Raw genomic sequence first — 23,164 nt, forward strand, 5'->3', positions numbered from 1 at the left:
TTTGTTTATTTATTTATTTCTCCGGAATTCGTGCAATCCGCTCTGCAGTGGTACAGTTTATGTTTTTTTATTTTGTATAATTATGACAAACTTTGGCGAAAAATTCACTGAACAATGGCCCAGTGAAAACTCAACAAATATGTTGACAGATTTTGGCAAGAAGTTACTTGCTGATTGTTCTAAAATTGGAATAAAAAGTTTTGGAAATACAACACTTGCCGACATTGTAAATAAATCATCTAGATTCCCAATCGAGGTAAGAAACTTCTTTCAATTCAAATCAAAACGGAACTGAATAAAGTGGATGTTTTAGTTTGGCACACATAATTGCAGAATTCAAAATCAACCAGAAGACCGAAGTTCCTTTATTTTAAACCAATTGGCGTCTGCTTATCCTGTGGTGCACGAAAGAGTTTTGTGTCTCTATATAAATTTCTTGGAACACAAGTCTCACTATGGTAAGTAGTGGAAATTCCGTTGAATGATTCATATTTATTGTTTACTTGTAATTTCACAAGATAGTTTTTTTTGTTGTTTTTATTTGATTAATGGAACGGTAGCAAGTAATGTTAGTGGGTTTATTGTAGAGTCATAAAACTTCTCGAGAAATGATTTCATGTAACGAAATATTGGGTTTTGTTTGTTATATGTAAATCTCTTGTTTTTTTGGTAGGAGATAACAGTTACATTTTTTTCGTTTTTATGTTGCATTTGATTGAAGACAATTTTTTGATAAGTCTATGATTCAACAAATCAGTGTTAACAAAAAGTTCGTCATTTATACTTCACAGTTTAAGAAAAAACATTTTAACGTGGGTTATTTGTTTTACCAAGGCTATTTTTGAGATTGCGGGTCGTAATACTGTATTTTAAAATACTGATTGGTCGAAACTCTGTATAATAATGTATGATGCTTTATGGTTAATATTCTGTATTTCAAAATGCTGTACTGTCTACATACTGTATCTCATTAAACTGTATAATATTGTATAATTGTGGATTTAACAGGTCAATCATTTGGGAAATTGTTGATTATGATAGGAACAATTCATGCAAATAAATAAGAATGAGAAAATGAAAAAAAAAAATAAGATACCATTTATTTTGCTTTTGTTTTTAAAATTTCAAAAACTTATGAATTACCATAGGTACATACGAGCCCTTCCCCCCATTTTATCGTAAGCGACATTTTCAATAGAAAAGACAACTTAATTATTAAAATTTGTTAGTAACACATAGAGCCTTGAAGGCTATTGTCATATCTTAACTTAAGCATAGGTAATAATTTCCAATACTGACTATGGGTACAAGTTGTATCAAGGTCCAGCAGTAAGCTTTTGATTTGTGGTTTACGATAAAATTTATTTTGTCGCTAACGATAAATTGGCGGGAAGGGCTCGATATATTATTGTTCAAGGGAAGTATATACGAACATTATGATTTTGAAAAATTAATATGAAATTGTCTTAAAAAAAAGTATTCTGTTTCCAATATGCTGTATTTTAAACTGCTGGAATACAACATTTTGAGATACAGTGTCTTAATCAAACAGTATTTTGTACATTCAGTATTTTGAAATACAGTATTTTGAGATACAGTATTTTGAATACAGTATTATGATCCATACAGTATTATTGACCTCAACCCTATTTTTGAACCTGGTTTATTTTTAAACCTTAAGGGTACCCAGCACAAAATGTTAAACTTTTAAATTTAACATAAAAATACTACATAGTTAGTATATATTTTAACTTCAATATAAAGCAGAATAACGATGCGGATTTTATTTTTTAAAAACGATATAATTAAAATGATAGCCGCTTTTTCCAACGCACTCTGGCAGTTGGCAAAGCGTTTTAATAATGCTTTGTATTTCATCGCCAATAGTTTCCTACAGGGTCTGAATTGTCTTAAGGATTGTAACCTTTATTTTGAGGCATCTCCATAAAAAAGTCGCAAGGTGGTAAACCTTCGTACTTGCTGATCAATTTATTGGGAACAAATTTCCTATGCCTTTCCATCCTGCACTAGTTTTTTTTTTAGTTTAGTTTTATTGACTTCAAAAGATACAGGTTGGGTTAGGTTAAAGTGGCTGTTGGTTGGGAAGTCCAACACACTTAGACCAAAGTATGGTCCGTTGTGATATCACATGGATCAGTTGATCAGCTTAACTCGTCGAACCAATTGGAGCTCCGAATGAAGCGTAGGAGACAAATAATGTCAGAATTTTTTAGATCGCTGGTATCGTTGAAGTAGTAGTCTCCAAGGTGGATTCTACGTCTTTGTGATAAGGCAGGGCATGTGCACAGAAGATGAGAGATTGTCTCCTCCTCCTCCTCGTCCATACAACTCCTACAAAAATCATTTTCAGGGGATCGAAGTCGAAATGCATTTTAGGACAACTATAACGTAGCTAATGTGCAATCTACTCAGAGAGATTAATTGTTTTGAGCGCCTGGCGCTAAGATTAGGTCAAATTAGTTTTGTCGCTAAACAGGTGGTGGTGTTATTCCACCTGAAATTTGTTTTCTCTATGGTATCTTGCTTTAGCATGAGTTTACATGTAGCTAAAGCGATACCTATGCTAGCATTGTGAGCCAGCAGTGGTAAAGTTGTTCCGTTTTTGCAAGTTCGTCAGCTTTGCAATTTCCTGGAATGTCTCTATGGCCCGGCACCCAGAGAAGGTGAATGTTGAACTGTGTAGCCATCTCCGTAAGAGATGATCGACAATTTAGGGCTGTTAGTGAGTTAGTAAAGACAGATTCTAAGGACTTTAACGCAGCTTGGCTATCCGAGAAGATGCGTTTATCATTAGTTGATATAACGTTTTCTCTAAGCCATGATAGGACTTCTTTTATAGCCAAGATTTCAGCTTGGAACACGCTACAATGATCGGGTAGACGAAAGGAGAGACTTAAGTTTAGTCTATCTGAGTATACGCATCCACCAACCTCATTCTTCGTTTTTAATCCGTCTGTATAAAAGTTTATAGGACCATCGTTCAAAAATGATGTATTCTCCCAAGAAGACCTGGGAGGTATAGTCACTTGTTTATTCTCTCTTGAATATTAGGTTTCCAACCTAATTAACTTCCCATAGGAAGTTATTGTAATGAGTCCGATTTGTCAAATTGAAAGTTTTAACATTTCTCGGCGTTTCAAGATCCCTAGAGTCGAAATAAAAGATTTTTAGAAAGATGTCTGTGCGTGCGTGTGTACGTACGTTTGTACGTCCGTACGTCCGTACGTTCGCGACGTTTTTTTCGTCCTCAATAGCTCAAGAACCAGAAGAGATATCAACTTCAAATACATTTTGTTATATAGAAAGGCAGAAAGAAAATAGCGTGGGTGGTTCTTTTGCCAGTTTGAAAAAAGGTGAAAACTTTGGTTAACCCTAAATATCTTACGAACCAAAAACGCTATAGACTTGAATTAAATTTAATATAATATATTAAAACGTAATATCAAAGAAATATATTTTTTGAAAAAAATCCATTTAACGGTTTTTTTCTATAAATCAAAAAAAACTGAAAAAAAAATTTGTCACCTACAAAATTTTACGACTAAAATATGATTTCATCTCCAATACAATTTTGTGCAACGAAGAATAATGTTGACATCTCATAAAATTTTGAAAAAAAATCGAATTGACAGTTTTTTTTACAAAAAATAAAAACCTAAAAAAAATGAATAAAAAAATTGATTTTCGACTCAAATATTTTTTTAAAACTTTGAGATATTGGCTTTAATTTACTTTTATTTTTCAAAAAATTTTGTTGTCAACATTCAGTAAAATTTTGAAAAAAATCGAATTGACAGTTTTTTTTACAAAAAATTAAAACCCGAAAAAAAATTAACAAAAGTTGGTAAAAAATGATTGTCGACTCAAATATCTTTTCAAAAATTTAAGATAATAGCTTCTTACTAATTTTTACTTATAAGAAATAATGTTTTCAACATTAGGACAAATTTTGAGAAAAGTCGAATTGACTGTTTTTAAAAAAAAATTAACAAAAGTTGGTAAAAATTGATTTTCGACTCAAATATCTTTTCAAAAATTTGAAATATTGGCTTCAAACTTATTTTATTTTACAGAAAATATTGTTTTCGATATTCAGTAATTTTTATATAAAAATCCAACAGTCCGTTTTTTCATAAAAAATAAAATCTACAAAAAATAGTACGCAAATTTGGTAAAAATTGATACGAGTACATATAGAGTACATGGGATGGGAAATTATCAATGTGGGTCGCATCCCAGCCTCTTTTTTCTTATCCAAAATGAGACCCAAGTATTTTGCTTGCTCAGAGAATTTAAGTGGTACATCGTTTATGAGGGGAGGGTCAATGAGTGGGACTTTGTATTTCCTTGTGAAGAGGACAAGGTCGGTTTTTTGTGGGTTAACGCCTAGTCCACACTGATTTGTACACCTGATGAGCTTATTTAAAGCATTTTGTAAGAGTTCTTTTAGTATATTGGGATGTTTACCCGTTACTGCAATAGCAACATCGTCCGCATAAGCAAACACTCTGTATCCCTCTCTTTCTAGAGTAATTAGTAATTCTTTAATTACTAAGATCCAAAGGAGAGGGGATAGGACACCACCTTGTGGCGTGGGGGTTATAATGTATTGTCACAACTATTTGGTACAATGTTATTAATAATATTAGAGCTACCAGGTAAGTGAACGTCTAGTAGCAATTTGAGCGATTCTTCGCTTGAATTGGTCCAGAGGCCAGAGGCGTCTTTCAAGCAGCTTGGCATGATTGGGTTTTTGAAGAGGATTTTGCGCAGCCTGGATGCTTCAGAGCAATCTTCCACTTTGCTACAGAGTTTCCCCAGGACGATCGTTTGGTTTTCCTCAGTTCTTTTTTATATATCTTCAGTGATTCTTTATATAAATCCCAGTCAGACATGTCTCTAGAAGCTTTCGGTCTGCTAAAGAGTTTTCTGCATTCTTTTCGAAGTGGATCTAGCCCTGAGTTCCACCAGTGTGGTTTCTTTTTAGCTCTTACTTGTTTAAGAGGACATGCAGTATCTAGAGCTATATTTAGGGCTAATGTTAGATTTTTGACTTTGTGGTCAAGATCTTCAGTGTTAGAGGGGGTATTAAAGAGTTCAGGTTTTACTAAACTATTTAACGTTCTCTTGTATATTCGCCAATTTATTCTTTTTGGATTTCGAGAGATTGGTTGGCACGGTGGTTCATTTATTAAGTTAAATTGAATGTATCTATGATCAGTCGGAGACAAGAGTTTTATCTAAAACTTCTTGTCGCTTTTTAGTAATAAAGGTTGGCTCTTTACCAACGTTACTTATGAGTATGTGTTTAGAATATATTCGAAAGGAGGCTCACCCCTTATATCCGTTCTACCCCACACTGCATGGTGGACCTTAGCATCACATCCGATGATGAGGTCGATGTTGAGCCTTTGCGCTTCAGCTGTTAATCTCTCCAGGGTTTCAAAAGATAAAAGATTGTAAGATTACACAAGTCTTTAAATGGTTTGGGTTAAGGCAATCTACTGATAGCGAAACTACCAGATACAATTCAATAAAATAATCTTTATAATTTTCAAACTTTAAAACCTTAAAAATTTTCCTCAAATATTCTGGTTCTATAGCGAAGAGTGTTTAGTGAGTATTCATACAGAAAATCCCAACCTAGTTGTCCATTAAAGATGTTGATCGTTTCTTTTAAACCAAATATATCTATCCCAAAATAGCGCTTTTGGAACTTCTTGAGTATTGGACAAATTCCCAGGAAATGAAATACATCTTCGCGTTCTTTGCGATTGCATAAATCGCACAATATTGGCAATTCTGGACGGTGAGGAATGTAGTTTAAATTGATGAGTTCACCTCTCTCTTTAAATAGCAAGCTGATTTTTTCTGTACTGTACAAGAAGTAGGTGTTGTGGTTCAAGAAATGGTTTACTTTACTGTCGTAAGTTCTGTAAATAGATGTAATAGATGTAATACAAAACATAGAGGAACCTATGCACAGCTTCAAACGATCGATACGCCCATACTTGCGCTCCATAAAACAGTATTGCAATTGCGGTAGGTCGGAATACTTTGTATTTAGCTATGTGCAAAACGCTATTTCCTAGAATGCAACTTCTCCACACAGAACACGTAGCACGCTTTGCTTCCGATAATTTGGATTGTTAATGTTCTTCTACATTCAAGTTAGATGCAGTCAAAACTCCCAGATACTTGTATTCCTTTACTATTTTTATCGGTTGCTCGTCAAACGTCCACTTCTCCCTCCTCGAATATCTCCCACCACCGTTTCTGAATATCATCATTTTTGATTAAGAAAGATTTACTTCCAGATTCCATGTTTTGCAATAAAGTTGAAAACTATTTATCATTAGCTGCATCCTGTCTATAGTTTCAGCAAGGAAAACTATATCGTCCGCTAACATCAGTCCTGGTATATTCTTTAATCTTATATCAATACCACCTTTTACCGAATCAGTTATGTCATTTATGTATAAGATAAAGAGAAGAGTACTTAAAACGCATCCTTGCTTAACGCTCATTGCCCTACCAAACTCATCTGCAAGTAGTTGAGATTCCATATTTATGAAGCTTGTACAAAAGTGCTTCCCGGGGAATTTAATCAAAGGCTGCTCGAAAATCCACAAAAAAGCCAAAAGCTTTTTTCCTTTACTTTTATAAATATCAGCAATATTTATTAATGAACAAATTTGGTCAATTGTCGAGTAGTTTTTCCTTAAGCCAGCTTGGAATTCGTTTAATATTTGCTCAGACTCGAGTCGCTCGTTGAGTCTATTATATAATGCCGAGCCAAGGATCTTTACTGCTGTATTTAAAAATGAGATGCCTCTATAATTTGATGGATCTTCAAAATTACCTTTTTTATGTAGCGGAAAAATAATTGCCTTTCGAAAACTCTCGGGGACGACAGCGGTGTCGAAAATTCTGTTGTACGCCAAAGTAAGAAACCGTAAGAAATCTAGTGTAATATTTTTAAAATATTCATACAGTATTCTATCTTCCCCTGGTGCTTTATCTTTTTTTTTCAATAACTATTTTCACCTCATTTTGGGATAGAGGCGCATCCAGAAACTCATCAATTATTAAAGGTGGTGCCATGTGCGAAGTGTTAAGCAAACTTGAAAAATGGATTTTCAATTGTTCAATGTGCAGTACTGTAGCCGTTGGAATCTTTTTTCCACTCACAAGCCTAATTGCTTTCCAGAATTCCATTGAATTTTTCGCGCATATCCATTCTGCACTATGTGTGGAGTAGTATAGTTCTCTTAAAATTGTGTTTGGTTGCATCCTGAATATAGTTGCAATTAGGGTAATAGGTTAGAAATAATCCATGTTCAAAAATAACTTAGGTCAGGTTATTTGTTACTCCGGTTATCCTTTACCAATTTTATTTTTAACTTGGGATATTTTTTAACCAAAGTTATTTTTTAAAATTTATTGTTTTATAGTCTGGGTTAAATTTTAGCATGGGTTATTTTACCAGGGTCGCTTTTAACCTCCGTTATTTCTCATACTTGGTTATTTTTTAACTGAAACTAAACAAGTCAACGCTTCTTAAACCGAATATAGAAACATTTAAACACTAAAAAACATGTTTAAAAAAGCCATCTAATTAATTTGCAAATAAGTACCTTAAAGTACCATTCATTTTTTTTGTTTAATTTTAGCCAACAAATGTGAAAAGGAAATATTCTCAAATATTTCCCTCACCGACTTTGTACAAAGGTTGCTTACAAAAAGATGCGTAACATTTTATGGAAAAAACGATAAGTACCAACTTTTAACAGGAGAAAAAGGTTGTAGTGGTTTTATGACTGTTGGAACTGAAGCAGAGACACCGCCATTACTCTTAAAAAATGTTTTGAGTTATGATGAAGTGAAGGTAAGAACTTAAAATATGATTGTTTAGAAAAAAATGTTCTCATAAAACAGTTCGTATAAAATTAGCGGCAGGTATCAGTACACAATTGAATAGCGCTGAAATTTGTGAAAACACTTTCACGTCCAAAAAACAGTTTATGAACATTATTTTTATTATTTTTTAATGCTATTTATTTCTTTAGTTTAAGGTTATTTACGAGTACATAGAAAATAATAATTAAAATGTGCGACAATTTCAAAAGATTTACCAGATTGGTTACAGAGAGCTAGGATACGTCTAGGCAATCACTTTCTTGTGAAGCTTTCAACACAAACAAACGAGTTTCTGTAAAATACCAGCCCCAAGCTGATTTTCACTCTTAATTATAACAATTTGACTCCTTGCAAATATTAATGTAGCTTCTTTATGATGCTGTTGCAGGTTGTGTTTGTTTATTATTAGTATTATTTTCGTATAGTGCAGGATTGTTGTAAATTGTAATTTTACTGCATAATGTCACAATTTTTTGTTGTAGTAATATTATTAAAAAAAGTATAAAATTAGCAAATCTTTAAAACTTATTTCGCAGCTTTTAAGATTCCCTTTTTCCTATAAAAGATAAATCAGTCTCTGCAAAAACGATGTGATAGAAGATAAGTACATTTTTTTTGAACAATCTTATTGCATATATTTAGGCGTTGAACCCAGATGGCAAATTGAACAACTTAGTATCAATATCTTATAATTTATGTGGCAACAGTACTAAGTATAGATTATAAAACAAAAAGCGTAAATTCAACCCACCAACAAAGTTATATTCTTGCTCCGTATATCAGAGCACTGCTATTTACCTCGTTCGAGTTCAGTGACCGGCAACGTTACCACTTCAAGAAGAGCAGAGCGCAGAAGATCATTACAAAAAAAGCGTTAGATTGGATCTTTCCGCAGTAGATTTTTAACGAACAAAAAATATACAAACAATTAATTTTAAAACTAAATTTATATGTGTATTTATAAACGGATGGGAATAAAACCTTATATCGCAGCAATCGGTATATGGAAAGAATTCTAAAAGAAGATATATTGAAACACCATCGATAACTAATGTAGCATCAATGTATTTCAGCGGTTTAAGTTCTGTATCATTAAAATCAAAACCTTATTTATTTGGTTACAAATTTCTACATAAAAATGTAAAACATCCCTTTTTATTTTATCAGTTCCTAGTTCAGGGTATTTACTTTATTTATTCTTGAAAATCTGCAAGTGTCCTCCGAACCAAAGTACCCGATCTTTTTAAAAATACATGTGTTACATATTATGATATTATCATCATTGTTGAGTTATGGCTTTATAATGGAATTGTCTCTTCAGAACTATTTGATTGCAGTATTTTATCGTCGCGATCGAAGTAATTCATTTAGAGAACGTGGAGTAGGGATAATTATCGCTGTTCGATCCCATCTTTGTTCTAAAGAAGTCATTTTACTCGTACCAACCTCGGACATTGAACAAATTTGCATCTCCGTCAACTGAAATGCCTATTCTAGAGCAAATGTATTTTTTTTTTGTAAGTTATGTGCCTCCAAGTAGCTCACTTGGTTTGTATGAAAAACATATTATCAACATTGATTTTATTAATAATCTTTATTCTATATCTGATAATTTGTGTGTCTTAGGTGATTTGAATTTGAATTGGTCCCGAACCGATAAAATGTTATTTCCATTTAATATTAAACAAGATCTCGAAGTTACATTTAAACCGAGTATTATTTACCTACCGAAACACACATCGTCGTTGTTGAAGACCTGTCTGTTATCTGCTGGTGTTTGCCCACAACGTTATGATGGATGTTTTTTTTTATAAATAATTCAACTAATTACAAATAAAGAAATTCATTTTTAATAACTTAAAAGTCTCCGTGACTATCATATAACATAACTTAACATATTATAATTATAATGGATTAAAGTTTTTAAAAAGAAAAGATGAACTAAGGTTAGTATTTGAACTTATCTCTCTGCAGTAATGTTTCGGAACGTAGTCTCAGCACTCCAGTTTCCTCTTGATAAAATTTCATTTAATGGTTGGTTCTCTAGCCAACCCAATGAAGCAACCGCTGCTCTGAACTTCCTGGAGGAGCACCAACGCCCGCATCTTTTAAGATTGTGCGAATCCAGCTTCCAATTACTGTTCTTGATGCCGGCTTTACCGGTCCATTAATGGTTATGAACAAGCTATCTAAGTTGCTCTAAAGGACCTCCTAGCTTGAGAGAGTCTAATCAACTGTTCTATCAAAAAAACAGGACAGATATTCTTATTTTCATGACAAATTAACTGCCAACGAGACTGCCTGTGTCTGGCTGAATCAGTTTTGGATCCGAATGAGGGATGCATTATTTTATTGCCATCATTCTCTATGTAGTTATCGCATGATATTTTCAAAAGTGTGAGGTCATGAACTCTTCTACCTGACGCTAAAAGTAGAATGGAAGCTGTTCGTCTCGAGGTCTCAAATAAGTTTTCGTTTTTAAACTCGTTCTCTGCTAACCAATTAAACATGTACCTTGGATCCCATATTGGGAGTTTCTCGGAAGTTAATTGAGAAGAACAGATAACTCTTAAAATACGCCGTACAAAAAAGTCTTTTGTTAGACTATCAACTAACGCTGGATCACAAAATTTTGCAATCGCAGACTTGTGCACAAGGATAGTACTGGAAGCAAATTTATCCTTTAGCGAGAGATTGGCCAAATATTTCGCTAAGCTAGAAACCTTAGGAGATATAGGATTGATCCCAACCTTTTCGCACCAAAGAAGCCATCTCTTGATAGCAGGGGAATAGGTTTTAAGTGTAGAATCTCTCCATCCTTTACTCAATACATTCTTTTCTTCGGCACACCAATCTACTAACTGGCCTCCCCAGTCCAAACTATCCATACTTTCAGGGTTAAATTGTCTATCTGCGAGGGAGGCTGGCCAGTTGTTACATCTATTAACACCTTCCGCAGCTTTTGAATTACAAAGGGAGGCTCCAGCGTTTGAGCTCTGAGTTCGGACATCCAGAAGGTCTGGTCCCATTCTAGTGACACAATTAGGTACTTCCCGCGAGATCTGTTCAATTGTGCTAGAACCCTCGGCATTAAGTTGGGCGGCGGGAAAATCCAACCTAGGCAATGATCCCAAATCCGGCTGAAAGCATTTATGTATGCTGCGGCCTGATCTTTGCAGTCTATCGATACATAGTTGTCGATATCTATCTCTATCTATCTCTGGAATTCCCCATTTTTTGAAAACTTCCGTAGTTGCTTGGGGTAGAAGATGCCACTCGACAAGCTGAAGGAGTTGGTATGTTAAGCTTAAAAGGTTCACTGATCTTGTGCCTCCTTCTTTCCGTATTTAAGCAATCAAAGTTCGATTGTCTGACTGCAGAAGAATATGTGCGTCTTTCAGAACTGATGCTCTCTTGTCTATTGCCATGAAAACTGCGTACATTTCCTTTAAATTGCAATGCCAAATGTGTCACTTCTTTTTTGTGTATTAACTCGTCCTTCGTTAACGCTTATAGCCACCAATCTATCTCTTTCAATGCCCTCCGAGGGATGATGAGTTTTTGTCTCGGACGTTTGTTGTACTGCCTTGAAATCTGAAGGTAACGAGAATGGATTCGACCTCTTGGTACTACAAAACTGGCGAAATATAATTGGCCCAGTATCTGCTGCAAACGATGCAGATTGCAACACTTCAAATTTGACATTACCTGAAAGGAAGATCGAATCTTCTCCACTTTTTTGGCTGGTAGGAACATAATGTTTTTGAAAGTGTTCCAAGTAATTCCAAGGTACTCCAATTCTTGACCTGGAATAAGGACTGATATTTTGAAATTTATCTCCCAGCCAAGTTCCTCAAGAATTCGAACGGTTTCCGCAACGTGTGTTTCTAGTTTGGAGGGGTCTTGATTTACTAAAAGGAAGTAGTCCAAATAAACCAACACTCGCATACCTCTTTTGCGTAGGATCTCCGCGATCCAACAAGTTAGTGCTGAAAACACTCTTGGAGCCGGGGAGAGGCCAAACGGCAGACAAGTCAGTTGAAGGAGCTCTTCCTTGTACATTTATATAAGGAAAAGTCGATGAAATATCCACTTTTATCATCCAATCTCTTGGTTCCAAAATCTCTGGAATCGCAGAGTTAGAAATTAGTTTGAATGTTTTTAAATTCACGTAACAATTTAGGGCTCACAAGTCGAAAATCGGACAAAGACCTCCATGCGACTTCCTTATTAAGAACATTTTTAGTTTTTTTCATATCAGTAATCTGCATTTCCATTTTGTCTGAATATGCTCTTCCGAGTAGCTCTTGAAGTACATGTTAAATGGTTTTTTTTGCAAAACAGGATTCTTGTTCCTGAAATAGTCTTTAAAATAAAAGAGTTTGCACCCAAATCCTTCCAGCTTTCTTAGTAAGCTTGCAACTAAACCCCTCTGAAAGTTGAACCTGAATCATTTATTGTCTCTGTCATGTTCTTTGGAACGAAAGGAAGAATTAAACTTTCTTTATGATTAGACTTTTTATGCTTTCGAGCAGAGAGAAAAAACTAAATGAGAGAGCCAAATTTCCTCGTCTCCGTCCCTTCGGAACCTCTTACTCTCATTTTTTATAGCGTGTTGAATTCGTATCGGTGTATATATGTTTTCACCTCGAAGAGCAGAGAGAATCGAGACATTTGATATTTCTTTCTCTCTCTGGTTTTCACAAATTAATTCTAGCAAACAATTTTCGTTTGTCAATGAATTACGGTAAACGTTAAAACGGAAGATTGTGGTGAATTTGTTTTTCTTTTCTCTTTCTTTGAGTTACAGATAGATGGCATTAACAACCAAAACCAGAAAAGATGTGTTCAGAAAGAGTGTATAACAAGGTTAAGGTTTTTTAGACTAGACTTTATTTGTTATGAACAAGTACATGTTTTTTATAAATGTATGTTATGTTTTTTTAATAGTAATACCTTAACTAATAACTTAACTACTGTTTTATCTACAATATACTGCATTGAATTATTTAACAACGAATTAATTATAATAGGTGGAAATAATAAAGGTCTACAGTTTACCGGGAATATTAATAAAAAATATCCATATCTCCTGTAATTGCGGTATCAATCTATATTTTCTGGAACTTAGTGTTAACGTGACATTTATTTGTCATGAATGAGTCTTTCAGCTGTTTTATACACCAACTAAATTAATTATGAAATTTGGCTGCGATAATAATTACTTGAACACAGCATTTTCTATGTTTATAGTTATTCAGGTTTAGCCCTTAACTTAGATTTGCATTTATTTATGAATAGCCTAAAAAGTTTAGCAAACATCTATGAATAACCCACAATGTACTTTCAGAAAAACTGTAGTTAGAACTTTCCCTCACAGATTTTTCCTTGTCGCTATATAACTGAAAGATAAGATATAAATAAATAATAGAACTGGAAAACTTATAAAAATGATGCATAAGACTTAAATTTTGGTTGAAGAACAAATTTGTATATTCTCTTCACAAAACCACAGACCTAGCGAGAATACAAATACTTTTACTTTTGTACAAAAGTACTTTTCGGCTTACATATATAGTTAAGCCTTTAAAAAAAGCACACTAGCTTAGTGGAAAGCATAGCTTATCGCCAATTCACAAATCTTATGCGATGAAAATTGGCAACAGAAATTTACGGTTTTTATTTAGTCTCTACTTAAATCACTTATTTTCAGCATTTTGGAAATGTCGGTAACATAAAGAAAATAAACAACGAGTGTGTACAATAGGAATGTAAAAAAGAGATGAGTTTATAAAAATGTTTTCAATGTTTCTGCGTTGTTTAATTTTAATGATCCATGTGTACATTCTTTAACTCTCGTTGTCAATATTCCAGCAACTCTCGCAGCCAAAATTAAGTCGATGAACTCTGAAAATTAAACTAAATCTAAGTTTTTTTTGCATTTTTCAACGGTCTGAGCGAAAATTAAACGCATAAACGCAGCTATAATAATAAAACAAATAATAGCTGTAGTGCTTTCAGAGTTTTATGTTTCTAGGTCCTAATTCTCATTGCACCGTTGCACCACCTTATTTATTTTACTTACTTAATAATTAAAACTGGCTTCAAATAACTTACTAATATTTCTCTAAATGCGTAATTTACAATTGTTGCTAAATCTTCATTGTTCTGGCACCTAACAAGAGTAATTAATTTCACTTCATATTCGAATGATATTACTCCCAAAGTAACAAAATGAGAATACCAAAAAATTGTTCATCCACAATTTTGAATTTTCTTTGAACACCTCTGAACAGCATGGCATCCGCCATTTTCAAAGGTGGACGCCATTTTTTTTTTAATGTGGGGAGTATGCACATCTTCTTGCATAAGTATTCGTTCCCCACATTTTTTTTATATGGAGTTAATACATATGCAAGTTTATGTGCAAATCGCAGCTTGTAGGCAAAAAGAGAGCAACTGTCGAAGTTGGTTCTCTCGTTTAGTTTTTTTCTCTCTGACAACGCTATGAGGAAAAGGCCGTGATGGCGCAGCTGGTGAGTTTGACATCTACAGCAGCTCCGTCTATGCTTCAGATATTACAACAGAATTGGTAAGATTGGTAATAATTAAAGGCGAGTACACATCAGCTTCTTCAACAACGTCGCTGTGTTTCGGTAGGTAAATAAGTAGGTTTTATATTGGCTCGATCCAGTTAAGTATTGAAGAAGTTGTTTCCGGACTGGAGTCACTTCAGTCTAATTATAGTTCTGGACCAGACGGCATTTTTTCGGCAGTGTTAAAAAATTGTTGTGATTCCATCTGTGCTCCTTTACTAAGCATATTCAACAAGTTCTCCAAGAATTTATTTTTATTGATGAATGGAAACTTTCTTACTTGGCCCCTATACACAAATCAGGTTCTAAAAATGATGTAGAAAATTATAGGGGTATTTGTAAACTCTGCGCAATTCCCAAATTGTTTGAAAGCATGGTGAAAATAAAGGTTGATTTTCTTACAAGTGAATATTTATCAGAAGTACAGCATGGTTTTGTATCCGGTCGATCATCTGTTACCAATTTAACTTATTTCACTTCGTATGTCACTAATGCTATGAAACAAAAATTTCAAGTGGACGCAGTATACACTGACTTTAGTAAAGCCTTTGATTCTGTGAACCACCAAACACTTCTAAAAAAAATTGAGATTTTTGGTTTTCATTCTCACTTTCTTTGTTGGTTATTGGTTATCGTCATATTTATCTTGTAGAACAGAACAAGTTAAGATTTGAGATACATACTCAAAGGAAATTCAGTGTACATCAGGTGTCCCGCAAGGTAGCCACTTAGGTCCTGTCCTTTTCATAATGTTCGTTAACGATATTGTCTCGGTCTTTAATTATTGTAAATGCTTATTATATGCGGACAATCTGAAAATATTTTTAAGTTTCGAGTTTGGAAGGTTGTCAACATATGCAATCTGACATTGATTCTTTATCAAATTGGTGTCACATCAATAGCCTTCAATTGAATATCAAAAAGTGTAACACGATTTATTTTTCCATAAAATCTCATATTTTATTATTCAACTATAATTGAATCTGTGGATTTAGATAGAGTTTCAAGTATCAAAGACTTAGGAGTTTTTCTAGCTAGGTCTAAGAGAGCTAGAGTCTTCTTATTCCAATGAATTCATATGACAAATTATGGAATTAATGAAACTTTATCAAAATTGTATATTTCAATGAAGTGTCTAGTGCTTGTAGATTAAATAAATACATAAATAAACAAATATCAAGTTCACAATGAATTGGCTTCGTTCGGACGGTTCTTACAGTGGTTATTTGTATAGTTGTTTTTAGACAGCTGTCCAAGAGAAGGTTTATTGAACATAAAAAAGTGCAGTAGATTGAATTTAGTGGCGAAATGTGCAGTAGATTCACTGCTTTTACAGCAAAGTGGCTGAGCGGTATTAGGCTTATATTTTTTTAATTTTTGTTCTGTTTAAAAAAAATATACATATGTACATATGTTATTTCTATAAGAATGATCTTTCAGCTTCATTTTATTAAACAGAAAGTCTTAGTAAAGCTTGAGAAAATTTTTGAATTATTACAATGTCTGCAATCAGTTTGATGATAATACTATAGAACTCATATACAAAACTGCCAAGTCAATTATATAAGTTATCACTTTCTTTGTAGCTCTCCGCATTGCTTTCTGTTTCTTCACATTCAGAGTTTCTTAATGATGGAAATCGCAATAATATTGGTGTTATAGAAACAGATAAGACTAAAATTGAACGGGAAGGTGTCGTGATAGGTATTATTGGAGCTCGACTTTCCCGTCGTGATGTTATGGAATTCCAAGACATAGTAATTTCTAAAACTCAAAACACATTTGAAAACGGTTATGGACAAATTTCTACGAGCAACGAGACACGACAAAGTAGTTACCGTCAGGTTTGGAGAAATTTTTACGAAGAGCCAGATTTTGTATTTAACAAAGTAGTCAAAGACGGTAAACGTTTTGGCAATTCAAAAAATATGAACGATATTTTTGATAATCTAATTATGAAAAAACGTTATGCCATTTCGTTTGATACACTTCTATTGGACAGTAATGCGAGAGCTGAAGCAGCTGGAAAGCGTGCATTTATACATGTTGTTGGCATCGGCTTGGGTGTTTGGAAAACGGCACCACAACAAGAAGAAATATTTCTGCTAACTTTTACAGAGAGACTTAAGGTCCTTGCGTCTAAGTTAAAGCACGTTGCGTTTGTACATTTCTCATGGTTCAGCGTGACTGAGTGTGGAGAGTTAAAACATGGTGGAATAATTCAATGTGATACACATCCTGATGGAGGCATAAGAACGTTTTTGTCAAAACGAAATCCTGCAGACAAATTGGTAAGCAGTTAATATTCAATCTTTCTTTCTTTTCTAAGAGCTTTTCAAAACATATTTTTTTATAATAAAATACTTACTTTTTTCAAATAAACAAATCGAATCATATTTTCAAATTTTCCTCAGCCTCAACCTGAATTTGAAAATGTACTACTGATAGTATCTTATGCTTGGGATGGAAACGCCTTACCTGGGAACGAATTTTGGATGGTAAACAACATAATAAATTCAATAATATAATATTTGCTTTAACAATAACATTTTTTTATTTATCCAGAAAATGCTTAAATCGAGTGGAGATTCTTCAACAGCTTGCAGCACTCTTATCACTGAAATTCACAATCCACACATTAACTCTCAAATGGTTTGCGGGGAGAATTTGCATATAGCTTCACCCGAACACGGAGTTATCCATATATCAGAGTACAGCAAGAAAGTTTTGAATATGTAATTTTGCGTTTAAGAATAAACTATATTCTATCTTTTTTTCGTTTCAAATATAAATCTGGTTTTGGATGTTGTTGTGGATGTTGATTGGATCTTTTTTTGGGTCTATTGAATTTCGTCAAGTATCGTGTGTTGATCGTGGTGTTTGTTGGTAATACATCGGGACGAAAATGAAACGACGATGGTTCATCGGGTGCTTCCAATTTAATCGCTTTTGTTTGAGTTTGATTTTGATTTTGAGGAGCGATCATTAGAAGATTGTTATTGGTACTTCTTTGGATGTTATCTAATTGAACAATAGAGCGCTCACATTTAACATGGAATTCTTTCATAACATTAATCGTAGATTTGTCATTGTTGTTTGGTTCATTTTCTTCTGCGGCATATTTTAGTTCTTCTTGCTTCTGCCAATCAAGAACATTTGTTAAGAGCTTTATGTACTTAATCGACATTCGAAGAATTTCATTTTTTGATAATTTCTTGTCAGGTGGGTGTGTTGGAACTAATTTTCGAAGTTCAGAGAATGCACCAGAAACATTCTGTTGACGCCAGCGCTCTCTAGTGTTTGTAAACACTTTTCGCACGACAACTTGACCGTTTTTCATAATATTATCACCAACGGGAGATGTACTTTGAACGTGTGATTGCGGGTTACTGTTTTGCCCTTAAAAACAAATATTTCAAAACTGTAATTTGTCACTTAATTTAAATGAAGAAAAATTAATTCTAACCTTCTGTTTGATTGTTGAATTCTTCATCTTCGCTATCGTTAGAAAAATCAGACATATCACCATCAGATATAGAATCTGTTTTAACTTGACTGCAAAATCTGTTAATTGATGAAACTTCTTTTGGGGAAGTTGCGGGTTTCGCATTATAAGAACGGGGATTATCTGTTGTGCTGCTTATCGAGGAATTGGAACTACGGTCGTCATTTTCTGCTTGCGATTCCATTTTAAACTAAAAATAAAATTAAACGGATGTTACATTAAGGAAAATAATTGGAAAGGTTTTAATTTGGTATAAATTGTTTGATCATAAATTATTTTTAAGTTTGGACATAATTATATGGGACTCAATTCGTGAGGTGGTATTTCAATGTTCAAAATTAATTTTTCCCTATATGAACAACTTAGCAATGGTAGAGGCAGGGGTGTGGGTCTTGACCCTCCTCTGAGTTTTATACTCAATAGTTCAGTTCTATAAACAAAGACTATGCATAGATTTGTTAGTAAAAAAGAGAAGATCCACTACAATTGTGTAAAGCCAAAAAAAAGAAAGAGAAAACATTTAGACAGAGCTTTGATTTGATGTTATATATGTATGTATGTACATATTTTGTTTGACTTAAAATTTGAAATGGGGGTTCTTGAATAAATCTACTCTAGAATCGTATAGGATATTTTTGATTAATATACGACCATTTAAAGGCAATAAAAGTGACCTTTAATACAGAAATTTCCTTCCATTCTAACGACATTACAGTTTCAACTACTCTATAGTCCGTAATCGTGGACACAGAAGCAAACATTGTTTTTGGTCCCTTTCTGAGACCGCGCTTACATATCGGTGTTATTTTCGAACGTTTAACAAACTGAAGAAATTTACTTTTGAAGGGATTTTTCTTTGGATGTGTTGTCTAGTTCTGCATCTAAAATTTTATTTTAGTTTCAATAAGGTGGCGAGTTCCTTACCATATTTTTTCCTTGAACCTTAATTTGTATTGTATGTCCAAATTTTAACAGAAATTATTTTAACAAAATATATTTCTTTGTGTTTAAAAACATACAATTTTTGTGCCCCTCATTTCTTAAATTATGTTAATTCATTTTTGATCAACTTAAGCTTAAACGCTTTAATGCAAGAAGTTGAATTTTTTATATTGGTTAGGTTCATACAAAATAGGGGACTTCATTTACAGTCAAGTGCATTTTGTTTGACATTTTGACCAAGGCAATAAGTTAGTTTTCAAGTGTCATTCATTTCTACAAGACACTCCTCGAAAGTCGATATATCTACTGGTTCTTGAGATATGGACTACTAAAAAAACTTCTCAAACGCAAGGACGTTTGAACGTTAGTACGCACGCACAAATTTTCAATTTGACAAATCGGACCGATTACAATAACTTACTTTGGAAAGATAAAAACTTTTTTACTTATAGACCGAGAGCTGAGGGCTTATTTTTAGCGTGAAAGTAAACTAGTTGATATTGAAGTTGTAGTAAGTCTTAGTAAAAATGATAACAGAAACGTTCGTCTGCAGGCTTGAGATCAGCGAGTCGTAGGCGTCAAGATGCAATGAATTTAAAGTGGTTTCGCTTACTATTAAATTTGCGGAAAAGTTGTACTTTTGAAGCAGTTTTTCTCAGAAACGCGGCCACTACGTGCCGGCAGACGAAAGTTTCTGTTATCAACTTTAAGATCACCTACAACATTAATTTTAACTGGTTTCCTTTCACGCCAAAAATTAGCCCTGAGCTAACCCGAAAGGTCTTGGGTTCGATCCCTGCCTATGCCATCTAAAGTTGTTTTCTTGTTGCTTTCTCAAATTAGCAGTTCGGATTCGGCTTAAAACAGTAGGTCCCTTCCATCCCTGAGAGATGGTTGTAGGTCACTAAGCCCTAGTTTTCAATGGACTGTTGCGTCACCCAATTAATTTTTATTTAGTACTATTATTATTCAAAAAAAAAAAGTTATAATAATTGTTTAACAGATTACTGTTCGATCAGAGGAAACATTATTTATATCAACTTCTTATTTCAAACTCTTGTTGTCAAATAAAGACAACCTCGTCAAAAAAGTTTTAACTCGCCCAAGCTTGAAATATTATAGGATATTAAATAATTTTTGGGTTTTTTTTACAATAAAGAGAAGATAACAACATTTTTAGGGTATCACTGTATTAGTGATGAACACATTTTTTTCTGGTATTCAAATCAAGGGGAGTATGTATTTTTATGTCTCCCTTGTGTGAACAGTTATTACCTATTGTCTAAACGTTTATTCGCTTACATTTAAAAACTAAAACTTCGTTGAGACACAATAACACAAAAATGTCAAGAAATAGCTTTCGTTGGAACCGTTTGAATTTTCGAACAGCAAGCAGAAAGTTTGGGGTACCCGTAACTACACTTTATGTCAAGATTAATAAGAATTTTCAGATGGGCTTAAACGGATGAGTCCTAAAACGGTCCTAGACACTCAATATTAGTATGCAATATTCGATATTGTACAATATTATTGAGCTTTTAGAGATTATATTGCAAGGCTGATATTTTGATATTATTGCACAATATAAAATATTGTATTGTGTGTGGGTACAAATACACATTATTTGTTTATTCAATTTTGAAATTTCGAAGTGTAAAGACCTTCGCTAGTGAAAGTGAAAATGTCAATGTCCTTGAGGACATTTAATAAAGTTGTGCGAGTTTCTAAAATATATGTGCCTATTGGCCTATTGGCTATGGCCCTGCAAATTTTAAATCCTTAAAAGTATTTCCAGTACCGAACAAACTTTGCGTAATTGCAAACGCAAGGAAAGCGGAACGGCATAACTGTGTTATTTTTAATAGTTGCAGGCGTAATCATTTCAATAAAAAAAAAGTTCAATAAACAATGTACCGTCTAATCGTAGACAATTCCGGAAATGGTTGGGTTCACTTTTTGTTAGTTCATTTAACAAATTATCATCATGTCGATTAAGTTCAAATTTCAAAATTAAGGTTTTAAGTGCATTCGCGTAAGGCATTTTTCATTTCTTTAATTTAAAAAAAAAAACAGATGCCCCATGCAAATTTTTGGTCAAAAGTCAAAAATTTAATACAAACTATTTGAATTTCATCGAATAATTAACTTTACATCACAAATTTACTTTAAACGGTTTCCTTACAATTGAAGATTTCGTAAGTCACTAAATGTTCGATTACACTGGTCACCAATGTGTTCTCACTGGCATTAAAATTACACTTAAAAGCCTTTATTCAAATCCGACTTCAAAATTAATGTTTCACGTCAGGTTTTTGAGGTATAACTATTTAAAAATTTGAAAACACACTTATAAAGGTCTTTTTAAGGCTATCTAAATTTATGAAATAGTTTTTTTTTTCAATAAAATCCGTGATGGTTAACTCAGTTGAAAATTTTGTATTATTTAATACAATATTCGAAAAATCATTAAACCATTTATGCTTATAAAAATTGTCAATCGAAAAAGGCAAAACGGTTTGAAAGTAAGTTCTGTTCTTGTTACAAATCTATTGTCTCAACAATTGTTTTATACCAAGTTTTTGAAAGGACAAAAAAAAAAAACTGCTGTACCGACTGTCTATATGAAAAATTAATATCAAGGAATGGAAACCCTTTTGTTTGACATTATATTTTTAGAACGGTTTAACTAAATTTCTCCTGAAACCCATTATCCGAAGAAGAGAGGAGTCTTTTTGCTGATAACCGAGAATAGAAGAAGACACCTAGCCAAATCGTAGGGATACTTTCAAGAAGTAAATCTGTAATAGACATTTTCTTAAAGCTGCGTTAAAATTATGGAGTTATAAGCGAAGTTCAGGTAAAAGCCTAAATTAACCTAGGGAATAATCAAACGCCTAAACGTTAATCAATCGATAAGCCGCGCAGAAATTTGTAACATTGCAACAAGTTTGTGAATATGTGAAACGCGTCCCGAAACCAAAACTTAAATCTAAATCAAAAAACGAACAGATTGACTTAAGCTGAAAAGTATCAGTTTTTTCGAATGATACAAAATTGAGGAGGCCACAATTTTAGCATGATAAACCAACAAAAAAAACAGCGTAGAAATCCTCGCAATTTTGAAGGTGGTACGTTTATGCTTTGGGGTGCCATGAGCTGCTTGTTCTATCAACATAAATTTAAAAAATGTTTGCTGCGGAATGTATCTTTCACAAGGATAACGCTGCACTTTATGTTTCAAAACCCGAACCCGATTAAAACCGTTTGGACAATTTTAATGCAAAATTTTTTTACAAATAGACGTCAATTTTACATTATAAATTATTTGACAACAGTTGTTCAAGAAGAGTGAGCCAAAATTAATATGTGTCAAATAAAATCATTAATGGCCGAATCACAAACACGCTTCAGGCTCGGCTTCACCTGACGTTTACGAGTTCAGCCATAGGAATTCAATGCATGCTATCACAATGGAGCTACGACCTCACGTTTTGTTTTACAATCGTAAGGAAAAGAACTTAATGTAACGTAATGTGACTCCTAACGGAAGCTCTAGTTCAATTATCTGAACATTTGCCTTGTCTGACAGCTCAACAGCTGTAAACAAATGTCAACAAACAAAATATTTGTTCTTTGGAGGGATAAAATAATAGAAATGTCATTCAAAGCAACCTCAAAGCAGGCCCACCGTAACGCAGACGAAGCCGAAGCTGAAGCGTGTTTGTGATTCAGTCATAATAATTTCAATACCACGATGCTATTCAACGAAAAGGATCAAGCACCAAATATTGAACACCTTTTTAAAAACTTTAATTTTTACTAAGAATTGCCTTAACATTATTTCATTCTGAACAAAATAACACATCAAAATTATAAAGTAAATTCTAATTTTTCATATTTTTGTTTTTTAAATGTTTAGTTGTTAAGACACTTAAAGTAAAATTATATGTTACCATAAATTGAGGAGCCAAAGAAAACAGAATTTCAAAAATTGCCTACCATAGGTAAGGAATAAGTTCTGGTGAAATTTTCTCGTTTTAAAAAAACACTGGGAATTGCAATATTGTTCGTGAAATGGGTTCTTCTCCAGTTTCCCATATCTTCAAGAGAAGACGAATAGCCCAAAAAGTAGTTGTCCGTAGTTGTCCACATTTGCATGCTTATGAAAGCAGTTCGAGAA

At 33.5% G+C, this 23,164-nt stretch overlaps 2 protein-coding genes across 2 annotated transcripts in view; one reads left to right on the forward strand and one right to left on the reverse strand.

Moving 5' to 3' along the window:
* Positions 1–17,341, forward strand: LOC129941405 (uncharacterized). Its single transcript, XM_056050028.1, has 6 exons — positions 1–256; positions 314–458; positions 7,695–7,909; positions 16,124–16,828; positions 16,952–17,035; positions 17,103–17,341. Exons 1-6 carry the CDS (start codon positions 83–85, stop codon positions 17,274–17,276), a joined length of 1,497 nt encoding a protein of 498 aa, XP_055906003.1. The 5' UTR covers positions 1–82; the 3' UTR covers positions 17,277–17,341.
* LOC129949018 (uncharacterized) overlaps positions 17,296–23,164 on the reverse strand; it is a 13,563-nt gene continuing 7,694 nt past the window's right edge. The window contains exons 3-4 of the mRNA XM_056060212.1: positions 18,004–18,232; positions 17,296–17,936 (exon numbers count right to left, since the gene is read on the reverse strand). Coding sequence (XP_055916187.1) covers positions 17,296–17,936; positions 18,004–18,232 — 870 coding nt within the window. The remainder of the gene's footprint in view (positions 17,937–18,003; positions 18,233–23,164) is intronic.

The sequence above is a fragment of the Eupeodes corollae genome, chromosome 1 (genome assembly GCF_945859685.1).
Source record: "Eupeodes corollae chromosome 1, idEupCoro1.1, whole genome shotgun sequence".
Lineage (NCBI taxonomy): Eukaryota > Metazoa > Arthropoda > Insecta > Diptera > Syrphidae > Eupeodes > Eupeodes corollae.

Coding starts and splice junctions, on each gene's coding strand:
- LOC129941405 (XM_056050028.1), top strand. CDS start 83: ATGACAAACTTTGGCGAAAAATTCACTGAACAATGGCCCAGTGAAAAC. Junction 257..313: donor CATCTAGATTCCCAATCGAG/GTAAGAAACTTC, acceptor TGGATGTTTTAG/TTTGGCACACATAATTGCAG. Junction 7,910..16,123: donor TGAGTTATGATGAAGTGAAG/GTAAGAACTTAA, acceptor CTTTCTTTGTAG/CTCTCCGCATTGCTTTCTGT.